Source organism: Condylura cristata, unplaced genomic scaffold (assembly GCF_000260355.1).
Source record: "Condylura cristata isolate star-nosed mole 26May11 unplaced genomic scaffold, ConCri1.0 scaffold00015, whole genome shotgun sequence".
Classification (NCBI taxonomy): Eukaryota; Metazoa; Chordata; class Mammalia; order Eulipotyphla; family Talpidae; genus Condylura; species Condylura cristata.
Genome location: NW_004567116.1, coordinates 33,793,043 through 33,813,171, shown reverse-complemented (window position 1 = coordinate 33,813,171; position 20,129 = coordinate 33,793,043). Strand labels below are relative to the sequence as shown.

Here is a 20,129-nt window from a genome sequence, read left to right as displayed (position 1 = left end):
ATATATAATATATATATATATATATGTTGTAGTTATATATTATATGTATTTACTATATAACTTATGCTTCATAGATATGAGCAATGAGATGCAGAGCATTGTAGCTTCCTGTCACACAGCTAGAAAGTGGTATTGAATTCTAGTATCTAGTGTTTTTCTGTACAGTATTAGAAACTACAGAAAATAATAATTAGTTCTCTAAGCTCATTTTCTTAGCTGTTTTTTGCTTAGATTCTTCTTTTTAAATTATTTTATTTTTTTTTTACATCATTCATTTTTATACAATGCATGTTTTATCTTCTCAGGTGTAGTCCCCATGAAATTCCCACCACCATTCACCCATGTACCATTAACATACATCACTATAGTCCCTTGTGCTCTTCCCACCCCTGTGTTGATCTAACTCCCACCTCACCGCATCCCCCAGCCTTCTGCAGTATTTAGTTTATAGTTGCCTGTTGGTTTTGGTTTTTACTTTATTATAATTATATTTTTACCTCTGATCCCTTATTTGATTCCCCTACATTCTTCCTATAAGTGAAAGTATCAGTGTTTTTCTTTATGGCTTATTTCACTGTGCATGATCCCTTCCAGCTCTGTCCATGTTTCTGCGAAAGGCATGAGATTATCTTTTTGATTGCTGTGTAATACTCCAGTACATGCGCGCGCGCGCGCGTGTGTTGTGTGTGTGTGTGTGTGTGCGCGCATGTGTGTGTGTATTACATCTTCTTGATCCAGTCATATGTTTTGGGCATTTGGGTTGTTTAATCATGAGAGATTGGCATCTGATTGTCTTGGGAGTTTGGGTAGATGGTTCTACTGAGAAGGAATACTTGGCAGAGTATGATGTATCCATGGTGGACATGGTGACTTTGTGCCGACAGAACTTCCAGGTGAAGACACCCTGGAGATATTTAGGACATGTGAGTCTGAACCTTAGGAGAGACCTTTGAGCTGCAAACAACATCTGAGGTCCAAGTGCTTTCTAAGCCAGCATGGTGTGCCTTCCCCATCCTTCTCTGTCTCCTTCCTTGACTTGATTTTGTTCCAAGTAGGACTTATAGTTGTAGTTGCTTATTGTTTTTCTCTACCACAATAGAATAGAATCTCCATAAAGGCAAGGGATGTAATCTGTTTTGTTCTCTATCACAAACCCAACACTGAAAGGTGTCAGTTCACAGAAGGTGATAGACGCCATAGACCCAATGGGAGTTTTTCTACTCACCTCTGCAGTGAATAAAGGGTAGAAAAGAAAAGAGGTTTGAAGGACAGAGAAAGAAGGACCTTCAAAGAAAGCTGAGAAAATGCCTGCTCATTTCACTCTGAAACTCAAATAGTAAAACATTTAGAAGTTTTAGTACCCAAGTAGAGTGGCTCTTGGGACTTGATTTCTGGAAACCATGAGTAGGATAGAGCCAGTAGATAATGTGCTTCAGTTTCTTTGTTTCTTATTCTCCCCTCCCCCTCCCCTTCCCCCTCTCCTCCCCCTCCCCCTCCCTCTCCTCCCTGGGTCAATAATCACATGTGCCAAACCCTCCTCCCCCAACTCCCCAGCACCCACAACTGGAAGAACCAGTTAGGGAAGAGGGGTATGGACATGTGCACAGGCACTAAGAATTTCTCCAAACAGAGTCCTAAGCTTCCTGGACCAAAGCCATGGCTAGGGTTCTGGGCCCACAGCTTCCCTTTCTAATCCTCCCTGGCTCCAACCGGTGCTTTCTCCCAGTTCTCAGTCTCTTCTCTCACAGAATAAGGGTGAGTCCAAGTCTCCCCACAATGCAGAGCATGCCCATCTGGTGGGAGCTCTAAGGCACCAGCTGTCCCCACCTTCTCGGCCTGGGCACCATTTCCCACTAGCCAGCACCAGTCCCTGGGCTGTGCCCCTTGACTGCTATAGGTGCCCCCTGCTCCTCAGTTTCCCAGCCTGGAGTTCAATATGAGGAAGCAGAGAGAGCAGAGAGCTGTGGTGACGCTAACTGGCCCTGTCCCCAGCATCCCACTCAAGATCCTGGAAACTCTCTCTCAGCCCTAGTTAGCTTATGGGAGTGGGAATTTCTGCAGGAATGTAGCCCAGGCTCCTTGGTCAGGCGCCGAGGCCACTCCACATAACTCCCTAACAAGCTGCTTCCTTGGGTGCATTTTTAAGTGTCAGGCTCAGTATGCAAATGATTATACGGCTATGTAGAATCACATCTTTCAGGGGCAGATGTCAAACGGAACAGGCAAAACTTCACAGCCCCAGGAAGCAGCAAGGCAGTCTCTTCATTTTTGAGCCCTTCCATTCATTGCTAGTTAGCAGGATAAACCTCAGCCTGTTGTGGAATATCCCTACTCCAGTTCCCTGGGAGTCCTGCCTGATACGGGTAGGAGACCAGCAAACTCACTAAGGTCTCTCTTTCAAGTCTGTGACTCACAGAGAAGACATGTTAATCTCTGGGCCAAATGGCTCTTAACCTCTAACAGACCAGGAACTCCATTCCAGCAGGCTGTGCGCAAGATGGAGATTCAGCACGAATTCTCTCTGCCTCCAACCCCCCTTCCCAGTCCCATTTACCACCAAAACAAAGTCCTTTGAGGCAGTGTAAGGGTTGGATAATCCAAATGGAGCCAGAAGCAATCTTAACCTCATTGAGGACATGTTAAGAATAAAAGAAGATTCCTGGGAAGTCAGAGGCACCAGTCAATGCAATGCAAAAAAACAAAACTGACATTTGAGTTCAGCAACAAGGACCCCTGTGAAGTTGGGATGGGGAGGAGAAGAAGGTAAAAAAATTCTTGGGCCTGTTTCGGGGGGGGGAAAGGGATTTAAAAATCCAGGCTCTAAAAGAAAAGAATAGCTCCCTTATTTTCCTGATGCCTCTCTGATCAGGTCTAGAAACTTATACCCAGACTGCTATGGGGATACAGAGGAAGAAAATGTGCCCAGGGCAATGAACCTACGAGATGTTGACACTGACCCTTACCCCTAAGGCTGAAGTAAAACCCAGGTGTTGGGTCACTCCCTGGAATTCCCGTTTCTCTTCCTCCTATACAATGCTCCAAAGATGCAGAAACTAGGCCAGCAGACTAAGAAACACACCCACACTCCAATCTTGGCTCCCATTAACCCCCACTCCTAGCTTTGGCTCACCAAAAAATAAGAAGCATCAGGGCCCTCGCTGGTGGCGCAGAGGGTTAAAGCACAGCACTGAGAAGCTAAAGCCACTTCACCATGAGTTCGATCCCCACCTGCCTCGGAGGTGACCCACATGGTGAGGCAGACCTCTCCTGACCCGCTCGCTGCTCCCCTCAGCAGTGTACTTCGTCAATCTGCCTGTTCTGCTCCCTGCTCTGTCTCTGGTGAATCCTCTCACCGCCCCTGCACCTCTGGCCTGTTACCCAGCTCTGCATGTGCATATATATATATAAAACAAAAATTTAAAAAAAAAAAATAAGAAGCATCAAAACTGTTCCCATACTTTCCTGCTTCCTCACTCAACATCCCAAAGTGGCAGTTAGTTTTCTCTACTGAGTGAGAAGGCTGAGGTTCAGACACACATATTTTCTCTTCCTCTTCTCTCTAGCCTGAACTGAGATCCAGGAGAATGTCTCTGAAATCTGGCCCCAGTCCAGAGGTTGCTTCCAAACAACCCCAAAGAAGGTTGAAATCATGAGCAGTGAAAATGGTAAAAGCGATCCCTTTCTCTCAGTTTTTAGTTCAGCTGATGCAAGAACATTCCCCTACCTGGAATCCTGGGCAGCACAGAAGGGCTGCTGAAGCCTTCTGAGAGAAGGCAGAAGCATGGGGGGAGGACAGCAGAAACCACAGCCTTCTCTGCCTACTGCAGAGCCACCCTGGGTGCCCCCAGTGGTGCTGGGCCCAGCGACACATAATTTCTTCCAAATGACCGAAATAGGAACGTACCCCACATGGCAGTGAAGCGAGAGAAGGGGTTTGTGCCTCTGACCGCCATAGCTCTTTTGACCTCAACTCCAGGTGACTGATGGGTAAAAAGATAACATTGTCCCAGTGGAAAGGCAAAGGCCTTATTCCTTAAATCCTTTTGCTGGCCTAGGGATCTCATTCCACACCATTCTCCTGCTCTGACCTAATTCTGCCTGGCTACATTCTAAACTCTCCATCCAGGGAAAAGCAGCCCGACTGCTACTGCCCTAGAAATGCTGCCCCAGTCACTATTAAGGAGAAATCGATCAAACTGGATGCTCAGAGGGGACAGATGGCCTTTTCTTCCAAGATCCCAGTGCCTTATGAGGATCTGAAGGACTCTCCAAGGGCCATTTCCCTCTCTGGCATATCAGCTGTCCTCTGCCCTCAAGGCCTAGTACAGAGCAAGACAAAGGAAAGCGTGGGCCAGCTGAGGGAGGAGTGAGCCCAAACACATGGCTGCTCCCTTCCTCAGCGACCTACATGTTACTTTGGGAGACGTGGAGGCCCACCGCCCACCAGCGTGAGGCCAGAATGAAAATAAGCCCAATGCAGGTTAGACCACTGGTTTTTGCGTTCACCCTCAAACCCAAGCTTGACAGCACCAAGTCCTCCCGCTTGTTGGTAGGACAGAATTCCCCATGCTGTTTTACATTTCTGTCCTTCTGAGCAACAGGAATGAACAATTCCAGACTGTATTTTCAAAGATGTTGATACAACAAACAGCCTGGAAGACGGATATTGCATCTCCCTCTGAACTGGGCATATATGTTTCCTGACCAGTGTAACAAAGTAATGTCACCTCATTGTGCAAAGTTTAGACAGGTTTTCCAGCAGCCCCCTGAAATGACTGGGGTTTCCTAAATTTGGGGCTCCTCAGTTGAGACATAGACACATTTTGTGAGCAGCCTCCACCTGGGTCTCCTCTCCACTGCTCTGTGGGACTTGCAAGCAAGGGGAACCCCTGTGAACGTGGAGCTCATGTGGCCTACTGTGTAAGAGCACAAAGTCCTTTGTGTGTGATCTGAAGCCTTGTGTCTTCTGCCAGCATCTGGAAACTGGGGCAGGCTAAACTTGTTAGCTTGCAGGCAGAGAAAAAAAATCTCAGATGCGTTCACAGTCCTTGACGAGGAGGGCAGGGGAAATATATGTTAAGGACCAAGCACTGCTCTAGGAACCATAATATTTTGTCTCATTTAATCCAAAAACTCTTAAGAAGTATTACTATTGTTATTAACATCAACACATTGTTATCATTTCATAAGAGAAAAATGGAGGAAGGTCTCAGAAAAGGTAACTGATTTGCCTAAGGACACAGCTTAAGAACAAAGAGGGGGAGTAGTGATGCAGTTTTCCCCTTTTTGTGGCTTTAGTTCATTCAAGGGTTTCACCTCTTACTTGTTCAGTCTTTGGGAAGGTGCTTCTTCTGACACCCACTTCCTCGAGGAGTTGGCCCACAATGAATGAGATGGACCCAGGAGTGTCCCTTCTGTTCCTGACCTTCTGCAGCCCGCAGAGACGAGCCCGTTTACCACCCTTGCCAGTGCTTACCCACAATGTCTTCATAGGCATTCTCTTCTAAAGTGCTTTTGGATCCAAACTTGGGTTGGTTCTCAGTACCATTCTCAGTGGGAGAAGAGGGGTACAGGGACTGGAGACTGGCTGCATCCTCAAACTCAAAGGATTTTCTGTGGGGAACAAGAGCAAGAGTCATTTTAGTGAACTAGAGTCCTGCTACCTTAGTGGGGAAAGGCCACAGGAAAGACCAGAGATCCTCCTTACCTCACCTACAGCAAAGCATCAAGGTGGATCGACACTTACCATCCAAATGAAGAGCCAGATGGTCAGAAAGGACCAGCCTGGGTGCCCCAAATGCCACAGGGTGCTATGCAGATATGGCAAAAAAAATCACACCACTTCTGAGGTAGGACTAGGATAATCAGCAGCAAGAGCTACTCCCAAGACTCAGCTCCTTTCCATCTCGCAAATAAGCTTCCCTTCTACAACGAAATATCAAAACTGCAGCTGGTTAGCAACTGAGACACCCTGCCCCCACAGTGTTCTCTGCTCCTCTCCTTCATTAGGGAGGTACTTCCTTCCTCCAGACACGGTTTCAGCTAAGTTCTCTTCCCCTCCAAGGCAGGTTCCAGCAGGTGCCTGGAGTAGAAAGGGACTGATGAAATCACTCCCCGTACCCCTAAAACCTCCCGCTATTCTTGGGTAACATTAGACTTTTCATCAAAGTCTCTCATTTAATGCACTTTTAGTCAAAGACTAAAAGTGACCTAAAGGCCACATTTTGTTCTCAGCTTCTCTACGGCATCTGACACAACTCAACACTCAACCTGGGCCAACTGCCTTCGCCTCAGTGACATACGCATTCCTGGTTTTCAACTGTCACCCTGGCAATTACTTCTCAGAGCTTTTCCAAAGCTCTTTTAGATGCCCGGGTTTCTCAGAGTTGCCTTCGGCACTCTTTCTCACTCTGGACTTTCCGGGCAACAAGTATTAAGGGCCCTCACAACACCTACCATTTCCACCTGATGTCTCACAAGTCTCTGTCTTTGTTCCAGACATCTGACACAGGTAAACAGCTGATGGCTGACTGCAGTGGATCCAGAATGTTGGGCCACAGACCATTGTTGGCCTGAGACCTAATCTTCATTAATGTACACAGTACAGCCAACACATGTCACATGTAATTCCCACGTTAGCAAGTAGGGCACAAAATATGTTCAGCCAAAGTATCTACGAAAACTCTCAGGAAAGTACCATGTCAAGGACCAATATTGTCTTTCCATTAAAATGATAGTTTCTCCCCCATATTTTAAAACATTTCTTTTGGGGGGTTGAATACCAGAATAAATATTTGGCTTAATTTTTGCAAAAACACAACAACAACAAAAGCATATTGATTATGAGTCACACCTGACACAAGAGATACAAACATACCCATTTATCTTCCCCAGGGGGTCATGCCCACTTTATGAAAAGGCAAATAAAACAGACTGCACCTTCTAAACTGTTTCTCTTTTTGTCCCCAGCACAGATTTCTACTTGCTAAGGACATACTTATATGCAGTGACTCCCCCACAGATAGCAGGAGTGTGGCTCCACAATGCATACGTGTAATATAGGTGGGAGTGTGTGTGATACCTTCAGATTCATGGGCTCTGTCCCCTCTCCCACTTTTCACCTATTGTTTTTTGCTGTTCTAAATTTAGCTCTGCAACTCCCTTTGTGAGGAGGCTTCCCTCTTCCCTAGTCTAGAGCTTCCCTATCTGATTAAGAAGGCTCTCCCTCTGGATCTTGGTGCACAGCATGGCAACTGTGATTTACTTGTGCCTCTCTCTCCTGCACCAGACCATGAACTCCTTGAGTGGAAGAACCATGTCTTATTTGCCTGTGTCCCCTAGAGCAGCACAAAGCTTGGTGCACAGCAGGCTCCAGGTGGGTATTTACAAAAAATGGGTAAGTAAGGACCAAACAAACATTCTTGGCAAGCTGTTGCATAAGGAAAGAGCCAGTAAGCAAGTTGGGGTCTGCTCAAACATGGGACTGCCCTTAACCACCAAGGGCTCTTCTGGTCCATGGATGTGAACCTTTGTGATTTAGTCCCCCCTGAGATCGGCTGGATGAAGCCTGAAGTATGGGCTCTGGTGAAAGAAGCCCTGGAAGTAAAATCAACCTGAAAGCCCATCTGAATTTGAGATAGAAGAGAAAGGTGGGGAGGAGCAAGAGGATAGGCCTTCCAGAAGAGGGGTTCTCAGCCTACCCCCAATTCAGAGAACAGATACCTGTCAACTTTCACCAAGTATAGCAGCTGCAGCTCCCAAGTCACCAGGGTGCCCCAGTGGGGATGACTGTAGGGAAGGCCCAGGCTTTTTAGCACCAGATACACTAAATCTGGGCAAGACACCAACCAAATGTGCATCTTACAACAGGTCACTGTCGGGCATGGCCAAGAAGTAAGTAAAATGTTCTTTTAGATGTGCTACATATACACAATGAAATATTACTCAGCAATCAAAAAGATAAACACATGCCTTTTGCAGCAACATGGATGGAGCTGAAAGGGATCATGCTTAGTGAAATAAGCCAGAAAGAAAAAGAAAAATACCAGATGGTTTCACTCACAGCAGGAGCATAAAGGACCAGGGGACAAAAAAATAATAATAATGAACTACATACCAGAGACATTTTACAGTGGAGTGGGGAATGGGATCAAAAATGGGGGGTGGGGGAAAGTAAACTAGACTATAGTGATGGCACATGGGTGATTTGGTGATGGGAAGCCCACAGGGATTACAACTGAGAGGGGAAAAGACACAAAATGATGTAAAAATAAACTATTATTTTTTAAAAATGTTCTTTTACCCCTTTCCCATCAGTCTCCTCTTTCAGGATCAAATGATCCCCTCTTTCCACACAGGCCCAGGGTGCCTACAAGGCCAGGTGGCCCTCAGGAAAGAGGAAACCATGTTAAATGTATTGGTACCACTGTGTTAATGATAATATGCAGAATTCTGATAATGTTTCTCTTGAAGAAATAAGTTTCTGACACTGGTGTTTAAGGTAATTTGAGGGCCAAGATTCTACTGGTCCTTAAAGGACTGTCTATTCACCTAAAAGTAAAGTGGGTCTACCCTTCCCATGGAGCACTAGGAAGTCCCCACAGGGTGCTGAATGAAGCCTGTCACTACCCACAAAGGTCGAACCCAGTCAACGTGTTTGGTACACAGAGTTTGGGAAACACATGTTCACCATCCCAGGCATGTTTAAGAGTCGTTTTCTGTAATAGCACAGTAATCTCTTTTTGTCTAACTCATGTTACCACCTAGTAACTGCTCAGTGCTTCAGAGGCTAGAAGGCCCTAGTGTGAGCCACACAGCCCATTGGTCCACCCTCCACTGAAAAGACAGCCACTGGGACCTATATGTTACCTGCTCTGAGACTTGCGGTGACCACGAATGTCTTTCTTGGGTCTCCGGGTGACTGGTGGGGCTGGTGTGGAGGGTAGGGGAGGTGGAGCAGCAGGTGTGGGTGAAGGAGGTAGACCATTGCTTGGCTTACTCTTGGGATTCTTGTCAGCCTCATATTCAAAGGTGCGCTTGGGTTTGGGAACAGGGTTCACAGCGGGATCAGTGGAGCCCTTTGATGGCAGCAGCTGAGAGTTAGGGCTACTTCCAGGGGTCCCAGGCTTGGTAGAGCCACTGCCTTCCCTCTCTGGGGGTTGGCCCGCCTCCCCCCCAACTCCAGCCGTTCCTAGTGCCCGGCTGCCAGAGCTCACACTTGCAATCCCTGTCAGTTCCTCCAAGGTGCCCAAGGTCCCAGGCTTCCTTCTCCCTCGGTCCACACTGTAGCAGCTACTGGGGAGCTGGGGGAGTCCCCGGCCGGGCTGCTCCTTCAAGGCCTGCTCGATTTTCTGGATCCGACTCAGCACAGCTGAGCTCTCTTTCCTGCTGCCATGCCCTCTGAGGAAGGCGCTGGGCTCACTCCGGCTTGGCCGTTTTTCCAGCCGGTACAAAGAGTCCCGGACAGGGAGTGTCTCTCCCTCTTCCTCGGTCTCAGGGTAGGAACACTCAGAGAAGGTCCTGCTCATCCTCCGGGGGCCCTTGAAATCAAAGGTTTTTTCTGAGCTGCAAGGGGATGGCACCACGCTAGGACAGCCCACGCTGGGGCAGCCCTCACTGACTGCCCACTCTCCCCCAGAGCCCCCCCATTTCTCCCCACACATGCTCATCCTGGGCGAAGCCTCCCGGCGACCTTCCCATGCTGAAATCTTCTCCCGGATGCCCAGGCTATGGGCACGGGTGCCAGAGCGGCTCAGAAAGATGCTCCGTGGGCCAGCCGCTGGTCCCAGGAATGGAGTGCTCTGGGCAAGGGGGAGGCAAGCAGCTACTCCCTCTACATTCTGGGCTGCCCCTTGGGCGTTCTCCTTTTGGTCCTCTTTCTTGCACGCTGAAGGGCTTCTGTCCAAATAATTGAAGCTGGTGGACTTGAGGGGACAGTTGGGTGGCGAAATGCCTGGGTAGGCAGCTTGAGGATTTGGGGGTAAAGGATCACAGGGGTGCCAGTCCTTGAGGAGCAGCCGGGAGCTGGAGCGGCTTGGGTACCTGCAGGCTGACGTTTCACTGTCACTGAGTGGGTAGATGGGACTCCTCGGTGGGGAGAGAACTGGAGGTGGAGAGACTGACTGAGACCTAGGAGAAAACAGAAAAAATGAAGAGAGAAGAGAATGGCAGTGAGAGCTCTGGGGAACAGAACGTCATTCTTGGAGAGCTCAGTATCCGTTTCTTGTAGGACCCTCCAGCTATTCAAGTGGTGCATCGCCACTGTCCTCAAGGAAAAAAACAACGCCTTATCCACAGCAGGTCAAACCCAGGGCCACTGCCAGTTGATCCCCAGAGACCCTAAGCACTGTCTGGAACAGAAGTCAGTTTTGTGACAGGCTAGAGGGCATCCAACGAGTTTACATCTGTCAACTAGAGAGCCTGTGGTTTAACATTATGGCCTGTGGAGAACATTATGGCCTGGGAGGGAAAGCATATATTTATAGCATTTGCCCAGTTCCATGGTGTAAATATTCCCATTATGGCTGATCTCAAGCTACCAGTGTGATATCATTGAATATGAAGTTGGGAGGAAATACTAAAATGATCAGCTCTTATGAGCTTGTACAAAAAGCAGCTACAGCAACCACCTTCTGAAGTAGCCCCCCAAATACACTCTAGCCCTCTGATCTGTCTCTTTAACAAGTCCCTATCTCCCCTGAGACTTACACTGATAGACACAAGATACTGCTCCTCAGCCTGAGTCTCAATCAGAATTTGGATCTCTGAAGGTCTCACAAGGTTCAAAACGATCCCTTCAAGACAGAGACCTTTCCACTCTCTCAATAAGGAGACTAATGGAGTGGGGGAACAATTCCTTCAGCAGCTCCACTTCCCATAGTAGCCTCTCATCAGAGAGTCAGTTACAAATCTTAGCAAACAACTGGTTTCAGCATGTTTTGGGTTCTCTCTCTATATATATGCATATACATATTGGGTTGTCGTAAAAGTCATGACACATTTGCATGGAAAACATAGGAAAAAATACATCATGACTTTTCCAGCAATCAAATATTTGTATACATAGATATAGATATGTAGATATCATGTAACCTACAAAAACTCTTTAAAGTTATTATCATTTGTTTTACCCTCATTTTATAAAACACTGAGACATAGGATTACATATCTCATCCAAGCTCACTCTGCTCTACATGGGGGAGCTGGGAATGAACTGACTACACTGTGTTGCCTCTCTAGAGAGGAAGCAGCAATTTCTGCCACCATTGCAAACCACCTAGGTGTCCCGGACATAACTAAGCAGAACCCCTTTCCACACACACACAATACTGGGCACAGCCCTGTCTCCAATGTTGCATTGTAAGTACCAGGAGAGCACTTGGTCTTTCCTACTAGACCATAACTCATACCAGGTTGAGAGATACACACTGGAAAATGCTCAAAGAATACTGAACAAATATAGGAAGGAAAAGGTCAAAGCAAGCATATTGAAGAGAACCATAAAGCATACTTCCTTCTCAGTATACTTTTCTAGTGCCTACTATCACTCTCAGGACTCTTCCCAGCTTTAATTAAAACACAAGAGTTTTGCCAACACTGCATGCTACAAAGGCCTATCTGACCCTAATGCCATGGCCACAAAGCTGGGCAGTCCAGCCTCACAGGTTCCAGAGTGCCATGCTATCCAAGGAAGGCAGCCAGTTGCCCCTGAGCCAGGCTGCTGTCACTGCTTGCTCACACACAGAAAACTGGAGCTCCAGTGACTCACGGATTGGCTGACAATTCCCTGTTGGGTTATAGCCTCTGGCTGCCCCCAACCAACAGGAAACCTCTACATGCTTAAGTTGTTTTTAAAAGGGCAAGTCAAACAAGAACCATCCCACGTGTACATGGGCATAGATGAGAGAAATTCGGTGACCAGCCAACCTGGTGACCAAAGAGTCTCTGCTCAAAATAAATCTCAGTGCTCCCTAAAGTAGACAGCAGCAGGCCTGAGTCTGGGAGATCTCAGCTACTCACAAGCTAGAGGGATCTTGGGTCATTTATTCTACCAAAGCATGGATGCAAAAGGTCATCAGTCCAGTAACCAAAGAATGTCTGAGCTGTACAAAGGATTCTATGTTTCATTTTGTGACCACATCATTTTATTTATTCAACAAATAGTTAATGAGCACCTATTATGTGCCAGACTCTGCTCTAGGTGCTAGATATAAGAATAAACCATAGAGACAAAAATCCATGTACTCATGAAGCTTCAATTGTAGTAGGAACTAGTGTAGGCATCCAATGAACAGGTACCTTAGAAATAAGAGCTAGTGCTGTATCCCCAAAAGTCAGTTTCCATCAGTCTTTGCTCCCAAGTTGATCTCAGGAAGATGTGTTATCTAGAGAACAGAGAGAGACTTAAGAAGGAACACAGTGGGGACTAATCAGGATATGTGGTTCTTTGTAACAAAGAATTTACACAGTAGGTGGTAGCTCCTTTGAATGGATGGGAGAGAGTACTCTTGGGCTTTAGTTTCATTTTCTTAGTGTTTCTCAGCTCCTCAAATTGAGATTGGGACTAAATATCCACCTATTTGACAAGGAAAAAATAAGGCCAAGAGAATGGCAGTGCCAAGATCCAGGCATTGTCAAGAAGCTAGCCACCTGAGCAAAGTCTTATTTTGTGTCTGGTCTCCCACTATGCCACTGACAGGGTCCAACTTCCCAAGACAGCTCTTTGCCAACCTTCCCTGAAGTATGGACATGGAAAAAAAGAAGTCACCTATTGCCCAGGCTATAGTGAGTTAGCTTGAGAGGTACCTTGACTCTTCAACCAAAATTTATTGAGCTCTAAGTATTTTAAGAATTAAAGATCAACAGACAATGAAAAACAGATAAAGTCTTTCTATGTGGTTAGTGTCTGGTAGAAGGAGACAGTATGGCTTTATTTGTTAAGCATTAACAGATAATAAATCAACTCTCTGAGAGGGTTTTGGGGCAAATGAAGAAGTATGAAACAGGGTAAAGTGAAGGTGATCAAGGAAGGCTTTTCAGCCAGGGAAATATGAGAACATTAACTTACAGAAGTAAGCAGTTTATTTCTTTTAAAAAAGATTTATTTTTATTTATTTATACATACAAGAACTGGGGTGTAGCAAGAGGTGCAGGGGGTGAGAAAATTCACCAGAGTGAGGAGCAGAACACATCTACTGAAATACACTGCTGTGGGGAGCAATGGGCTAAAGGAGAGGTATGCTGGGCTATGTGGGTCAGCTCTCTGGCCAAAGATAGAACTCAGGCCACAGTGGCTGGTGATAGCTTGAAAGCACTGAGACTTCACTCCTACACCACCAGGAAGACCCAACAGATTATTTTTTGAGGGGAGAAATATTCCAGGCAGAAGGGACAGTTGGTCAAAAGCTTGGGATACAGACTTGCTATATTCTGGAGCCAACAGGGAGGCAAGCGTGGCCAGACCAGAATGTGTAGAGGAGGCATGGGCAAAAGATTAGTCAGAAATTCACCAGAGGCATATCACAGAAAATATTGTGGACTAATAAGAAGACTGACTAATGGTGAGAAAGGAAACACTCAAAGAGATGTGTGCACGAAATGATAGGATTTGTTTTCCTATTAAAAAATGAAGCATTCAGGGCCCTCCCTGGTGGTGCAGCGGGTTAAAGCACAGCACTAAGAAGCTTAAGCCACTTCCACATGAGTTCGATCCCCTCCTGCCCGGGAAGAGATCCACATGGCATGGCAGACCTCTCCTGACCAGCCCGCTGCTCTGCCTATTCTGCTCCCCACTCTGTCCCTGGTGAATCCTCTCACCCTCTGCATCTCTGGCCTATACCCCAGTTCTGTATGAATAAAAAAAAAAAAAATGAAGCATCCAAGTGTGGCAGCAGGAAGATCACCAAAAGGTCAACAATCTAGGCATAATATTACGACCATTCCGATTAGAATAGCAGCAGCAGAGTTGGATATATTTTGAGAGCAGTACCAACTGGATTTGCAAATGGACTGAATGAAAGGTATGAAAGACAAAGAGAAATCAAGGCTGTCATCAAGAGTTTTGGCTTTTGCCTGAGCACCTAGTAAAACAGAGTTAGGGTAATAAATTTCAATTTTGTAATCATCACTGGTATGTGAATATTATTTAAAACTCTCTGAGTAAATTATATCGTCTAACTAGTCAAATGTAGCTGGAGACTGATCCCTGGGGCATTCCTGTGTTTCGAGCTCACATAGAGGAAGGAGAACTAGCAAGATAGGCAATGGCAACAGACTGAGAAAAGCACAAAATGAGGAAGGAAGAAAACACAGTGATGCCCTGAGACCTTAGAGAAATGGGGAGTAATCAACAAGAGTCAAATCTGTTAACTAACAAATAAGAGGAAGGCTTGAGAAATGATGGCTAAATTTGGCAACATAGAGGTTACTGTGACCTTGAAAACACAGATTTTGGTGGAGAGATAGTAAGGGAAATCTGACTGGGAGGAATGCAAGAAAATGGTAAGAGAGGATATAGAGACAAGGAGTTTGGGCAAGTCAAAGGCTTTTCCTAAACGGAAAACAATGAAATGAGGAGGCAGTCAAAGGAAACTGCGGGCTAATAGGAAGCTTTTGCTGGCTATTTTGAGCCAGGAAATCTTACATCATGAGTGCATGATGACTGGAATAATCCAGGAGGCTAAGTACAGGAGCTTTGTCCTCAAGGAGGCAGTCAAAGGGAAGGCAATGGCCTATCGCCTCTGGTTTCCATTCAGCTGGGCTGAGCGTCTTCTCACAGTTTCTCCTTATGATGTTCTGTGCTTCTTTCTCTGCTGGCTTTAACTTTACATGCATTTCCAACTCATTCCACAGAGAGAAAAGGTACAGCTTTGTTCTTTTCTTTTGCTTTCCCTCAAGCATCTGGATCCAGCTCTCTTCCAAACACACTGTTCTACTTGATGATGAGGTCCTATCAATTCTACTTCCTTCACATCTCTTAAATATGGCCCCCTCCCTGCAATGCCCACTGCTGCTGCTACTGCCTACTTCCCTGGTTCAGAACTTATCTTTCACCAGGGCTATCAGTCTCTTAACTTCTTTTCCTGCATGTAGTCTTAATCTCGTTCCAGGTGATCCTCTCATTTTCTGACTTCTTTCCAAAATACAAAACTTGAAAATGTGCTTGAAAGTGCAAATTCACTGACATGGTTGACAAGGCACTTTTCAAGTGTAGCCCCCACCTATATCCTTTATCATCTCATACTCTCTTTTCCTCTATATAATCCTGTCCCCCAACCTTGACCACATCAAACTCCCTGCTTTTCACACCTCTCAGCCTTTACACATTCTGATTCTTTTCATCCTCCCTTCACCCAGCTGGAGATAGCCTAGAAAACTTTATGATGGTGGCATAATACTTTAATCAACTCATCGTCCCTTTCTAGATCCTAAGTGGTCTGCCTGAAGGTGGTGACAGTGTCTTATTAATCTTGATATCCCTTGCTCTTTACAGTGCACCTAGAACCCCATAAGAATTAATATATTTGTGTTGATGGCTAAATTAATAGATAAAACAGAAATGCTTAAAACCCAGGTCTTCTGGCCAGAGCATGTCCACAGACTTTCTTGCCTCCCTCCTTAAGCCATATAACTCAAAGAACAAAAAAAGATATAAAGAGCACTTGATGTGGCTTAACATGGTTGTCAGTCCCACAAACCTCCAGGCAAAAATCATTTATTAGACCAAAAGTCTAGGGACCTGGGTTCCCCTCTGGTCTGGATTCCATTGTGTCCTGAATGTGCTCACAGGAAGTCACCGAAATCCTCCGAGTCTTAGGCTCTTTATCTACAAACTGGGGGAAATACTTGCTGAGTACCTTCACATACTAGCTATGTGAGTAAGATGATCACAATTTGTAAAGATGTCTGAACACCATCAACAGTTCCAAGAAGGTAGAGGAAATCAAGAGACAAATAAATACAAAAGCAGTCAAAAGACACCAAAAACTTTGTTCTTACAATCTTTCTCTCTATTCTAAAATCCCAGAGCTTGCCCCTGGGGAGGCAGGCAGTGTTAAACTGGCATTTGTGCCACTGCCCTGTCAGCAGGCAGCCAGCTCTGCTACTCAGCACAGGCATGGATGCCAACACTGCGTGCAGCAGCTGACTGGCCAAAACCAACATTTACAGGAGAGGGAGGAAGATAAACAGATTAAAAGGGAGAAAGAAAAAGAAAGGGGGAGTGTGCAAAGGAAATTTAAAAGAAACAAGATCAAACACATTCAGACACAGGGACAAATGTGTAGGACAAGTGAGTAGGTCAGAAAGAGTACAAACTAAGGTGTGGAAAGAAAAAAAAATTAAAAGAAAAGATATGCACACCAGCTCGCACAGACACATGGAAAGTGAGTTAAAGTACAAGATCTCTACCTTACCGTCTGGTTTTGTTTCAGAACATGACCCAACCCTTGAGTCAGTGACCTGGTTCATTCTCCAGTCACAGCAGAAAGCATCTGAGGCCAAAAGATTCCCTGTAAATTGTCAAGTACACCCAAGGACTTTGGGGAGGGGAGACTATATCTTTAATTCCTTGATGACAAAACAGTTCTGAACTCAGCATGATCTCATTACAGGGCTTCTCAAAGTATCAGATAGGAAGAAGATCAAGTTAGGGAGAGTTGGAGAATGTTCCTGGGAGTCCAAGATATAGCCCCAGATGTACCAAAATGGACTGTGGGTGTCTGAAGCAAGACTATCTGAAAGTTAAGGTGACACAAAATGCTTACAATTTCTCCTATCCCTATGAAGCAGGTATCCAGCCTGCTGTGAGACTGTCACTTATAACAAAAAACGTATTTAGGCCTCTCGCCATTACTGGCACATAGTTCCTAAAACTCTTGGAATTTTTTTAAGAGAATAAAGTTGTTAAGGTGCCTGTTATTATGCTAATTGATTGATGATTTTTTTTTTTTAAGTCCCTAAGGATAGGGTCTGGTAGACTGAGAAATCAAGCCATGTAATTGGAGGGTTGGAACTTTCAGTCCCACCCTCCCAACTGTGAAAGGCTGGAGGCGGACCAACCACCAAAGGTCAATGACTTAGTCAATACTGTCTGTGATGAGGCCTCCTTGAAAACCTAAAAGAAAGGAATGGGACAGCTTCTGGGTTAGCAAACACTTGGAGATTTGGGAACACTGGGACTCGTGCCCTATGGATCTCTTCCATCTGTTACATCTTAAAGTTATGTTCTTTCATCATAAATCAGTAACTGGTAAGATGTTCCTTTGATTTCTGTGAGTTGCTCTAAAAAATTAATGAATCCAAAGGGGACAGAGGCCACAGGAATCTGGTTTATAGCTAGTAGGTCAGGATTACAGTTAACAACCTAGACTTGTAACCGACATCAGTCTGATGTCCAAGGAGAGGGTTAATGGAACCCTCAATTTGTAGCAGTTCAGTCGGAAGTACAAGGGACAGCAGGAGTGAGGGAGCAGTCATCTAAAACTGCCATTAACGTGGGATCTGATGCTATCTCTTGCTAGTGATGTCACAGTTAAGTTAAATTGTAGATCACCCAGTAGTTTCCAATACCTGCTTTCAAGTTAAATTACCTGGGAGTTGGGCATTCCTCATTCTAGAGTTGCTCATCTAAGGTGGATCCTTGTTGGCTCAGTGAGCGTCAGCATCTCCCCCGCACCCCAACCCCAACACACACATACACTCAGTGATGCTCTCACTGTATTCTCTCAAGGCCACACTTGAGTACACAAGAGGAGCAAAGGGAGGATGCTACCTGAGTTCAGAAATTTGTTCTCAGTTACTTGACTCAGTCCAATAACTCCTGTTGACATCCCACTCTGGGGCAGTCCTGATAAAATAGGAAAGGACTCACAAGTTGGCCTTTCTTCTCCTAAAAAGTAACCTCATCTCACATGGTTGGGAATCGCCAGTGGAGTCCCAGGCAGCCTCCGCCTTCACGTGGGGCTACACCTACCATCTGTAGAGACTCTTGATGTCAATCACAGTTTGTCAGAGTGAATAGAATGGTGGCCAGGGTAGGAAGAACGTCAGTGAGTAGAATGATCAGATCAGAAACTGAGTCACCTTCTGCCCTCCACAAAGCACATCTATGAATCTCCAAAAGCCACCCCTGTCTGCACTGCAGCTGATTTCTAGGGAAATACAAAAACATTCAAGCAAACTGTTGGGGTTAGGAGGCAACCCTAAACTCTCTAAGTATTCTCAATGGATATAGAAGATTTATAATATAAAAAACCTTTCGAGGCAGTAAAAAATAACTTGACAGAAATATCTCAATGCCCCAGTTCAGAAAAATGAGACTGCAGAATAAACAAAAACAAAGCAAAGCCAAGAAAGAAATATAGTTTCAAAAAATAAAGCCAAAACACTTGTAGTTTTAAAATATGTTCCCCAAGCTCTCTGACAGAGTTTTCATCAAAATAATCCCTTCTCTGGAATGTGGACTCTGTGACTGCTTGACCAACAGAATACAAAGGAAATGAATCTAAGTCAGTTTTCAGTCCCAAGTCATAAGAAACCAGCAGCTTCTACTTCCTGCCTCCCATGCTGCTGGTGCTCCCCAACTAAGGTCCCTGTTGACTGTCAGCTTCAACAGTCAGACCTATAAGTGAGCAAGTCTTCGGATGACTCCAGCCCTAGCCACTAAGTCACCCCAGGCTTTCAAGTCACCCCAACTGATGCTGCAAGAACAGAGACAAGTTTTCTCTGCCGGATCCTACTCAATTTACAATCTGTGAACAAAATAAATGACTGTTACTGTTTTAAGCCACAAGTTTAGAGTCATTTATTACACAGCAACAAATAAGCAGAGCAATACTAATGACATCATGCTTGGATTCTAGGAAGTATTTCAGGTAATGGAACTAAGGCCATGGCTGGGACAGGCTCTGAAATTATCTTTTACCCAAAGCAGTACTCTCAGCAGATTTTTATTCTCTGCAAATTCTTACTCTCTTACTGAAGTCTAAGCACAGGGTCGATATCTGTACCCATACTAACACTAGAATCCCAAGACCTCTCCAGAGTTTACTGTATCTCAAATCAAAACCTTCCTTTGCACAGAAACATACAACTCTGAGTTGGAATTATGATTTCATTATCAATTGCTATGTGGGCTTTAGCTTCCGTATTACACATAACATCAAGGGACTCAGTCAAATGAATCCCAAGATGTCTTACAACTCTTAACTTTCCATGAGAGTATGAGCTGGCCCTCTAGAGTTTTAGACCCTCCCAAACATCTACCTTATGTGGCTTTACAGAAGTACAATTTGGAAGTGAAAGTTAAAGGTTCTAAGAGTGACTACAAAGGAGAGGGGAATCTTTTCTAGTTGCAAGGTCAAGAAAAATACTGCGAGAGAAGTAGCATTTGCCAACTTGGGGTGGGTAAGTGCCCAGTTTTCCAAAACCTTAGGACCCCTGTCCTCCCAAGCTCATACCAAGGAGTCTTCCCACTTGGATTCCTAGACAGTAATGATAAAAGAGCTCAGGTGACTGCCAAATATCTGTTGAAAGGTCAGACTAAGAAATGTAGGTACCAGGCCCTCCCTGGTGGCACAGAGGTTTGAGCACAACACTGTAAAGCTGGCCATGGCCGCTTTAGTGTGAGTTCATCCCCGGCCCTGAAGGTGATCCACATGGCACAGCAGACCTCACCTGCCCCGCCTGCTGCTCCCCTCAGCAGTGTACTTCACTGAGCTGCCTGTTCTGCTCCCCATTCTCTCTCTGGTGAATTCTCTCACTGCCCCAGCATTTCTAGCCTGTACCCCAGTTCTGCATGCATAAATAAATACATCTTTTTAAAAAAAGAAAAGAAATGTAGGTACTATGGTCATTAATCCTAGTTTCAAAATCCTTGGAGAAAGAGAATGAGTCATCCCTCTTTGTCCTCCATTGTCTTCCACAGGACCTGGCACCTAGGAATGCAGCATTCTGAGCTCACTGACAGTGACTTGCTAAATGAACTGGTGATTTACTGCCCTCCTTAGCTAAAGAATATCCTTAGATGTGGTTTGGGGTGAAGGCAGAAAGAGAAACACCGCACTACAATATCTAACAAGAATCGTTTTAGGTGCACAGAAGCCTATGACTCCCTACCAAATGCCAGGTTC

The 20,129-nt window shown here is 45.4% G+C and overlaps 1 protein-coding gene across 3 annotated transcripts in view; it reads right to left on the bottom strand.

Moving 5' to 3' along the window:
- ST5 (suppression of tumorigenicity 5) overlaps positions 1-20,129 on the bottom strand; it is a 100,988-nt gene that overhangs the window by 26,255 nt on the left and 54,604 nt on the right. For 2 of the 3 annotated variants that reach the window (XM_004683069.2, XM_012725530.1), the window contains exons 3-4: positions 8,869-10,128; positions 5,477-5,613 (exon numbers count right to left, since the gene is read on the bottom strand). In XM_004683069.2, the coding sequence (XP_004683126.1) occupies positions 5,477-5,613; positions 8,869-10,128 (1,397 nt within the window). Of the gene's footprint in view, positions 1-5,476; positions 5,614-8,868; positions 10,129-20,129 lie in introns of those variants that run through there. The other variant, XM_012725531.1, reaches the window with a different exon arrangement.